This window comes from Hylaeus anthracinus, unplaced genomic scaffold (genome assembly GCF_026225885.1).
Source record: "Hylaeus anthracinus isolate JK02 unplaced genomic scaffold, UHH_iyHylAnth1.0_haploid 11978, whole genome shotgun sequence".
NCBI lineage: Eukaryota > Metazoa > Arthropoda > Insecta > Hymenoptera > Colletidae > Hylaeus > Hylaeus anthracinus.
This window is the reverse complement of record NW_026534326.1, coordinates 891505-901574: the sequence shown is the minus strand read 5'-3', so window position 1 is coordinate 901574 and position 10070 is coordinate 891505. Positions and strand designations below refer to the sequence as shown.

General features: G+C 45.5%; 1 protein-coding gene across 4 annotated transcripts in view; it reads right to left on the bottom strand.

Annotated features, from left to right (window-relative positions):
• LOC128896965 (uncharacterized) overlaps positions 1-4840 on the bottom strand; it is a 7640-nt gene extending 2800 nt beyond the window's left edge. Inside the window, exons 1-4 of one of the 4 annotated variants that reach the window (XM_054160578.1) lie at positions 4246-4840; positions 3238-3543; positions 2696-3145; positions 2514-2665 (exon numbers count right to left, since the gene is read on the bottom strand). In XM_054160578.1, the coding sequence (XP_054016553.1) occupies positions 2744-3145; positions 3238-3543; positions 4246-4746 (1209 nt within the window). In that variant the 5' untranslated portion in view covers positions 4747-4840 and the 3' untranslated portion in view covers positions 2514-2665; positions 2696-2743. Of the gene's footprint in view, positions 1-2326; positions 2399-2513; positions 3146-3237; positions 3544-4245 lie in introns of those variants that run through there. The other 3 variants (XM_054160576.1, XM_054160575.1, XM_054160577.1) reach the window with 3 other exon arrangements.
• Between the last annotated feature and the right edge of the window lie 5230 nt (positions 4841-10070).

Below are 10070 nucleotides of genomic sequence, written 5' to 3'. Positions count from 1 at the left end.
CCGTTCCCCGCGACGTGTACTTGACGCGTACCTTTCAATTTCAGTCGTAACACCGCAACGGTGCGTAACGTAATCGACTGCCACACTGTTCCGGTTTCTCATGGTTAGGCCAGCGAATCCAATGAAATCTCGAAAAGCCTATAGCATGAGATGCGTAACAGAGAAGCGCGAAAACACTCAGGTGAGAGGTATATCTTCAAAGTTCGGCCGCGCCTTTAAAGCACGAGATACAGTAAACTACAGAGTACAGTTTACGAGTTGGAGCTTTATTAATCGCGTCCCCGAAATTCCACGAGGCGTTCCCAGGGTCGTTGGGTTAAGAGGAAGACGGATAGAAGAGAAGACGTTATATTCAAGTCGGAGACATTGACGAATACGCGCCTACACCTGACAAATCGTAGGATTAGATACTTTTCTTCCAACCCCTACGAGAATCTGAAACGACGTTTTCCGTTCCATCGGCTCCAAACCATTCCTTTGTTCCCGCCGCGCGTTTCTTTCTATCATCGTAATCACAAGCGTCGAGTACGCTCGACTCTTGTTTGAAGACTCGACGTTCGTATACCAAAGCCGATTGAAACGCTGCGAAAGCGTCGAAAACGAAACACTCGTGACTAATCACGGTCAGCTACCGAAATTTTCAACAACCACTGACGACCGAGTAATCCAGATGCTCTACGGATCTCCCCATTTTTTCTATTATCCCTCTGGGTCGTCCTTAGACGGTGGTAGTTGCTCGCTTTCTCGAACGTCGTGCGGAGAACCGAAAATCGGCTACCGGCTTTTTCGAATTCGCCTTTCTACCGTGATTTACGAATCCTCACGGCCCGAGTCGGTTGTGCGTGTCTTCTAGGTCGGTCGCGGACGAGCGAGAAGGATGGAAGACACGACCGACCGCTGGAAAGAGCGAGAAAAGAGAGAGAGGACGAGAGTTTTGGTGCACGTTGCGAGAGCAAGGAAGAGGATTTCGGAAATGACTTCGAGACGAGGAAGATAAAGGCTCGTCGAGAGGCGACGACTCTTGTTCCGTCGCGTTTTTCCTCGTCTAATACAGCCAGGGTGGCTGAGCCACCCCATCGGCATAGGGATAGGCGCTCGGTTGGCGTTGGCGTCGGGATCGAGGCTCGCCACAACAATTTCTCTGTTCAACGATGTAGGTTACCGAGACCAGGCTTTCAGGGACCTTTTAGCCTAGTGGTTTACTGCCCTACAATAAATCAATTGCTACCGGCTGACCGACGAGTCCGCGCGCGGTTCACCCTCCGAGGATCTTTTCGAAAGTTCGTCTGTCGTCGAGGTCGAGCTGCTCACTTTTTCCTTCCTCTCCGACCGGGTTTCCAACCGAAAACGGCGCGGGTCTTTCGACGCATTCGAACATGATCGTACAACCTACGAGCGTGATCTTACAACCTACGAACGTAATCTCGCAACCCTGTTGTCGGCTAGATAGTAAAGCTGTAAACTACTCAACTAGCAATCTCGTCAGTTATGCCATCTGCTCGTAACGGTGGCGATCGATTGCACGCTTTCATTGTTTATATCGTATTTATATAGTATTTGTATCGACTATTCAGGACTTCTCGGAACCGGTGGCCCGGAACTAGCGTTGAGCCGTTGTTTGGAAAGCGACCTGCTGCAAAGGGTTGTTGAAAGCGATACGTAATAAAAATCGACGATTCTCGATCGTCTCATCGTGCGGCGCCTGTAAGACTCGAAATATATTCAAGTCTTAATACTTAATCTGTATCTCGAAAATTCAATTGTTTATGAAACTGGCTTTCTCCATCCTTAAATTACAGTCTATAGTGTGCGTCTCGACGCTTGCAGAACTGGATTTCGATGTCTCTGCATTCGATGGTGATGATAAACTATTTTACAATGTTTTTTTTTTTAACCTTGTTGCTATTATAAACTGCATGCTCGAAATCGTGATCCTAGATGAAAGAGAAAAAACAAAGGCAGATTTTTGTTCTACGCCGATGTAGCTTCGGTGCGAACTACGCTCGTGCCCGTGGCGAAATTATGGTTCGCGCCAATACTGTATCGATATAGAACAAGAAACTGTCTTCGCTACGGGCACAGCTTCGGATAAATGCTTCGGAACAAGGATCTATGTGACGTCACACGGGGATTAAAGTAACAACGAAACTTTGTCGTCGAGTCTGTGGTATATATTTTGAAATATTCGATTTAAATCATCGTGTTGTTTCTTTGTAATTTGTTTCCGTTTAATGAATGCCAAAAACGATACACGGACGTCAACAGTAATTTGTTTACAATTATTTATTGTAAACACTGCTCGGCGATCGAACTCCTGGGCACCGCAAGGGGTATACCTCGCAGCGATGATTTCAGTGCATTCATGGTAGACATATCTGTGCATTTATCGTAGACATATCTGTGCATTTATGGTAGACATATCTGTGCATTCATGGTAGACATATCTGTGCATTTATGGTAGACATATCTGTGCATTTATGGTAGACATATCTGTGCATTCATGGAGACCTTACCGTACCTTTTCGTAAAGCGCGATCGATCCCGCGTGGATTTTGGCGAGTAGTTGGACAACTCGACGGCAATGATCGAAATTATTGGTACGAAATAAAATAGTTTCTAGAAATATCATCTTGTGACGTCACATGAGAACATCTTTCCGCGTTGTCTTCACTTCGATTCGTAGATCCGTGTATACGGACCCTTCTTTACGAGTACCGTACGGCCGAAAGTGTCCTGAAAGAATTTAATCGAGGTAACCTCGTTCGTCCATCACTGGAATCATTTTCTTCGCGAGCTTCGCCGCGTCTGGATTTTTAAAAACGTCCATCTCAGTCTCGCCCAAACGATCCTTCAACGCCTCGCTGAAAGTTTCCGTGTCCTCGGGGTTTGCCAACATTCGTAAAGAGAGTACGATGCCGGCAAAAACTGCGTATATCCTCTTTTTATGAATCGTTTCTTCGAGTTGTCGGTTCGTTAACGGTTTCCTTTTGCAACCGATCGTTTCCATGGTTTCCCTCAAAGTCCCCAAATAAACGTCCAAAAAGTAATCGTCGTTGTCGTATCTCACGTCTAACTCTGGACAAATGTTTAGAAAGTAGAGCAGATCGATCACCGGAGAGGCGTAGACAGCCATTTGATAGTCTAGCTGGAAAGTCCATAATTACAGTAAGCGGGTGATTCTTATGGATTAGAAAGGTAGAGAACATTGTGCAGTTATGGAGACATTACTGTACTTACCAGAAGCACATCAACGGGCTGGCCTTTCTCGTTTTCTTTAAACATCATATTATTGATCCAACAGTCTCCGTGATTCAACACGCAGAATTCATTCGAATCGTACTCGTACACCTCCACGCACCTTCGTCCGACGCTTTTCGACAGATTAATTAATTTTGCCGCCGCGCGAACACACTTCTCGTCCGACCACTGTAGCATCTCTCTGCCTATTCGCAAAAGGCTAACCTCCATCAATCGTAAGTAACTCGGCGGACATTTAGCGGACACGACACCGCCGTTTCTAAACGATTCCACGATCTCGGGATCCTACAAACAATCACGACGAGTTGCTAATTGTACGCAGAGTTTCTTCTTTTTCATTCAAAGGGAAACGGCGGCCTGTAAGGTCTCCGTGAAATGCACAAACTCGGGACCGAAGAGGTGCATTTATGGTAGACTTTGTACATTCTCTGATGTTTGCCGGTGAAACTTTTCTGTTACTAACTTGTTTGTTGTCAAACTTTTACTATCGTATTCCCGACATTTTTCTCGATTAAAACGAGACCAAACACGATACAATTCGAACGATATTTACCACGCGTTTTTGTTTAGTTAGCGCTACGATGTATCGCGTCGTGTTTGGTCTCGTTTTAATTGGAAACATGTCAGGAGTACGATAGTAAAAGTTTTACAAGAAGAAACCTTTCACCGTTGCATCGAATCGTCTCGCTGGCGTACTCTGGTGTTTTCGCTCCGTCCTCTTCTTTATTCGCTGTCCTCTACGTTCGAAGTTTTCGTCGGCAAACGTCAGAGATAAAACGATCATGTAAACACTGCTCGGCGATCGAACTCCTGGGCACCGCAAGGGGTATACCCCGCAGCGATTATTTCAGTGCATTCATGGTAGACATGTCTGTGCATTTATGGTAGACATATCTGTGCACTTATGGTAGACATATCTGTGCATTTATGGTAGACATATCTGTGCATTTATGGAGACCTTACCGTAAACCTTGACCGTGACCTTACCTTTTCGTAAAGCTTGATCGATCCCGCGTGGAGTTTGGCGAGTAGTTGGACAACTTGACGGCAATGATCGAAAGGTAAACCTTTCTGGCGACACTTCATCACGAATTGTCGCGTTGTTAGATTCTCCATAACGAGCGTCGCGGGATCATCGGAACCGTACAACAGCCACGGTCCTATCGGACGACCGACCAGCTTTTTTATCTCCGGCAGAACGTCGCGCATCATTTTCAACTCGACCAGAAACATATCTTGCCGACGAGCCATGTCCCGGTTGTACTCGTCCGACGATTCCAATTTAACGATCGCGTCCATCGACTTCTCGTTACCGCAACCCGACCTGTACTTGACGAACACTCGAAACAGTTCGCTAAAAAAGTTCAGTCCTTTCTTCGATAGATTCAGCTCCTTAACGTCCACGACGTTTATCGCGTCGTCCAACATTTCCCGCCGGAGAACCGTCTCGAAAACGCGTTTGTCGATTTTGCAACTCGTCGCATCCATATTAAATGCCTCTACCGAGCAGCGAACACTTCGGGAGCCGAGTATATGCACGAACGATACGAACGACTACTGTGACGAACACTACACGTGACTGTTGAGCAGAAACTAACAATCCTGTGCTTCACGAAGACGCATTCATCTCGATCAATGACGACCACGGTGTACAACGAGTTACAAAATAGAGACACGCGGAGAAAGTAACGCGGGAGTACGGAAGACGAAGAAATGAGTGATTAAATATGTTTCCATGCTGTTTAAGTATTTAATTATAAAGAAAAAAGTCCAAAAATTCTGTTTTATCGATACGTGTATCGCACATCCATCGCCCTTGCTCTCTACGCGTGCCAGTAATTATGCGACTCGCTGTACGTACCAGCCGTGACACGTAGTTCATAGATTAGCATACAGTCGACGACAAAAGTCGCGGCGAGGACATTTTCTTTTACGTGTAACTTTATACATGCACCAACGACTACGCATACGAATATTAATACGATGAACGTATCGAGACTTTTGCGATCAACTGTACGTATTACGCACTACATGCCATCGGTTTATTACGCGGTACGCGATATTGTAGATTCATCGTATTTCTCTTCGAGGTTAATCCGTTCGTAAAGGGATGATTAATCGCGAAAACAATTCGGGAAAAGAAGGAAAGAAATAAAGGAGAAACCACGGCCCGGAAGTTTCACAAATCACTCAAATTTTCCGAGCGCTATAGTCCCATGGTGCACGGTGGTTCGGTACCCATCGTATAACTTTTATAGGGGCCTACAAAGAACCGGCTACCGTACCTCTCATCTCACCGTCGCTTTTCCTTTTTTTTTTTTTCCATCTTCGTTTTTCGAGTCTCCTAAAAATGTTTGCGATCCTAAAAACTTTTACGACGCGTGCGGTAAACCGAGAGTCGTTTCTGCAGTCACCGCGGCTCGGTCGACGACCGGGAAACTTTCCGAAACACTTTCGAAAATTCGACAACCTTCGCGAGGATGGTAAATCATCTTCGTCCTTTTTTTTTTCTCCCACCCTTCACCGCTTTATCTTTACTTTTACGGGCGGCCGTGCATTGTTCCCGCGACCGCTAAACCGGTTCCGATTTTCCGATTGTGCGGTAAGAGAGCTTCGCGTTTCGACAATTTTCTTCGTTTAACCCTCAAATGGACAATGTTGTTTTTAAACAACATACTAAACATCACAGATAAAATTGACCTTCTTTTATTTTTTTTTTTTTTGTAATTTTGACAACTAGGAAGCAAAAAAAAAAAATCGTCCATTTAAGGGTTAATATTTCAGGAAATACATCGATTCTGTTTCGACGACGTTCGCATGATCGACATTTTGCACGTTCGGAGAAGGAAATTATTCAGGTTGTTTTGTACAGAAAGGATATTCGTTTGCATTTAACTGATCATTTTTATTTCAACTGGATATACAATGAACAAATTTTTACAATGGTAGACACATCTGTGCATTTACGGAGACCTTACCGCACCTTTTCCAGGGGTATACCCCGCAGCGATGATTTCAGTAGACATATCTGTGCATTCATGGTAGACATATCTGTGCATTCATGGTAGACATATCTGTGCATTTATGGTAGACATATATGTGCATTCATGGTAGACATATATGTGCATTCATGGTAGACATATATGTGCATTCATGGTAGACATATATGTGCATTCATGGTAGACATATCTGTGCATTTATGGAGACCTTACCGTACCTTTTCCAGGGGTATACCCCGCAGCGATGATTTCAGTGCATTCATGGTAGTCGTATCTGTGCATTTATGGTATAATTATGTAAAGAAAATAAGATGTAACAAAAATATACTGCTCAGGACCACAGAAAAACTCTTAACCCTTTATACTCGAGAGGTGACTCGGTCGCCAGTAAGTTTGACGCAGCAAATCAATCAGCAATAGTGTTCGTTGAATTTTTCCGGGGCTCAAAGTGCCAATAAAACGATCATCGAAACGATCGAGTCTCGAACTAGAGACGTCGTTTTCGAAGCGAATCTGAGATTCGCATTCGTGGCGTCAGAAAATGCCGTGCGTAAGCTATCAGTCGGAGCTACCGTAAAAACTAACGTAGATTTGATGTGCGTACGGCATAGCGTTAATCGTACGGGGTAAAAGTTTGTCCGCGAGGTGTCATCTCATAGAGGGTAGAGTGGCGCAGCGTGCGCGCGTCGAAAATACCCCCTGTGGGTCGGTGGCACCCCTACCTCGCGAGAGCCGTTTGTTCGGTTCGTTGCGAGTTTACGACCCTGTTGGGCCACAAAATTTACGGTGCCTTCTTAAAAGCGATCCAAACACGTACCGGCCTATCCCGTAGGATCGTTCGGGAGTGCAGCGTGGCGCGGGCGCGCTTGCCACGCGCTTTCCTCGCCAACTAGCACAACTCCTAGCGTACAATTCACGCCGGCAACCTTTTCTACTCCGAACACCTCTCCACCCTTCACTCCACCCTTCGCTCCACCCTTCGCTCTACCCTTTACTCCTTTCCACGAATCTCTACTTTTCTCTCTGATATCCTCTGATATCCTTCGATCTCCCTGATATCTTCGATAGCTGGTTCTTATCAACCCTTTCCATACCTACGATCATCGTTAGCCGCGCACCGATGGCCGTTATTCGATCAGCCAGCGTAATAGGAGACCTCTCGCGTGCATGTTCCTCGCGTGTAATCAAATTTATATAAAACATTGCTGGATGATCGCGAGCCAGAGCAGAGTGACACAAACTCGATTACATAAAATAAATGCACGAAGCCCCTTTGTATCTTTGTAGCCCAAGCGCCGTGCGTGAAACCTTTTCGAGAAATCTTTACATATGCATGGACCATCGCCGGCGATGCCATACAAGTACCCCTCGTCCCCTCGCATCGAGTACCCCATTTTCTGTTACCTTTGCTCATCTCTCCGTCACAACACGTAAAAACGCGACGGACGCGAGCGCGAATCCAACGATCGAAAAGTCAATCGCGAGTAATTCTCGAAGTCAGCGACGAAGAAAAGCATAGGTACGCTCGGAATAATCGCTCTGAAGCGTACGTCGGAAACGAGAGACGGTGTTTCAGGATCCCGGAAGGGATCGGTAAAAAAGGAAAAATATCACCAACATCCGGCAGGGAACGCGCTGTACGATAATCCTTTCCGCGAAAGCTCGTTGGGCTACCGCGAACAATTTTACCAATCGACCAACTGTCCACGGAACGAGATCCACCAAACGTCCGAGACTCCGGGAAACAGAAATACGAGCAACGACAATAAATTCGAAAGCGGACGACTTTCACCCTAAAATCTCTCGGCGAACCTGACCGACCCGGTGCGACTCGACCTGACCAGACCAGCGAGACCATCGATTAGAGCGGATCTGACCCAGCCAAGGTTTTTCTCGGATGCGCATCATTTTTGGATACACTTTATTCTGGTTCTCGAAACTTCCTTTTTGAAGGGGTGGGATATAAAGGGACGTTCAGAGAAGGAAATTTGACGTTAATGATTCAATTCGAATAGACAGAACGGGGCAAATCGGATATCTTCGATACTATGAATACGGTAGCACGTACTACGAATTGAAATAAGAAAAAAATGTTGGTTGAAGTTTGCTTAGAAACTTTGAGAACGTTGGGTACTTTGAGAACTTTGCTAGAAGTGTGTTAGAAGGATCCTTGAGATTTTTACACCTGCTAGACCGTCCCCTTCCCTTACGTTACGGACCACTTCCGCGATAGAATATTTCGTGTAAGGATAAACGAAAAAATCTTTGCACTTCTCGTACGGATGAAACAGGAGAAACCGTGGAATCCTATCGCAAGATAGCGTTTATATTATTTAACAAACAAGCCGGATGAAGAGCTTAGGAGAGTACTGTTACCGCTAATCCTTCCAACGACTTGGTAATTAAGAGATTAAACTCTGTTGCCTGACACCGTCTCAACCTATCTCCTTTTTTTCCTCTGTTTTTTAACTCGTACCTTTATTAGATTTCGTACCTGTTATCCCGACGGTTCTACGCGCGCGGTTTGTCTGGAAAATGATAGCTCGAAAATGATAGCTAGAAAATGAACAGCTCGAAAATGAGTAGCTCGAACGTTTGGTCATCGTCGTGAAAATACGGGAAGGAGAGTAAGTTTTCGGGGTGTAGTCCGGCAATTTGAGCGGGCAGCTATGATGTCGACGGTACGCCGACGCCGACGTTTCGATTGGTAGAGATGTACGAGCACGCACATATTCGCGGTACAAGACTGAAAGGACACGTCTCGAATATTTTACCCGGGGAGTTTTTCCTCTTTAATTGATTCAATCGGCGAAAAACACGGCAGGACCGCTTCACCCTCCGGGAGTTTTCATCCGCCGCGCCGCGCCACCTCCGCATCGCCCACACTTTCAGCAACCAACCGCTGTAACGAGACGCCAGAACCGACCTTCCTTTTCGATGAAAACGCCAACCTCTCTTCGCGGTTATATTCCCTCTTCCCTCTTTCTCTCTTCCGCAGCCTTATTTCCTCTTTATTACTATCTCCACTCGGTTCGCGTATAGACCGTTCTTTTCGCGCCTCTGTTCCTTTATCGTTAGCCTCCCAGCTTCAGAAAACGCGCAGAAATTCTATACGATCCAACTTGATCTCCAACTTTATTTAGTAATTATTCACCCGAGGAGCTCGAAAGCCAACTGTCTTCTCTCTACGCTGGTTCCTCGCGTTGCAACGCGATCCTCCGCGTATATCTCCATAAACGCACTCCTGATTCTCCACGAAATTTCTTTCCAGTCCTCTCGTTTCCCCTCGTTTCACCGACATCTTGATTTCAATTATTGACGTCATTATATCTACTTTGTACGTCATATACATTGAGACTATTCAATATGGCTGCCCAAATACTATACCAAACACTCTCAGACAGTATTTTCGTGTAGACAGTATATACATTGACTGCATGCAATATTGCTCTCCCTTCCCGCATCGCCAAAGTACAGCAAACCTTCTCAGACAGTATTTTCGTGTAGACAGTATACACATTAACTGCATGCAATATTGCTCTCCCTTCCCGCATCCCCAAAGTAAATACAGCAAACCTTCTCAGACAGTATTTCTATGCAGACAGTATACATTTAACACTATGCAATATGGGTGCCTCCACCAAATACTATACCAAACACTCTCAGACAGTATATACATTCAACTCTATGCAATATAGGTGCCTCCACCAAATACTATCCCAAACCCTCTGAGACAGTATTTCCACGTAGACAGTATACATTCAATACTATGCAATATAGGTGCCTCCACCAAATACTATACCAAACCCTCTG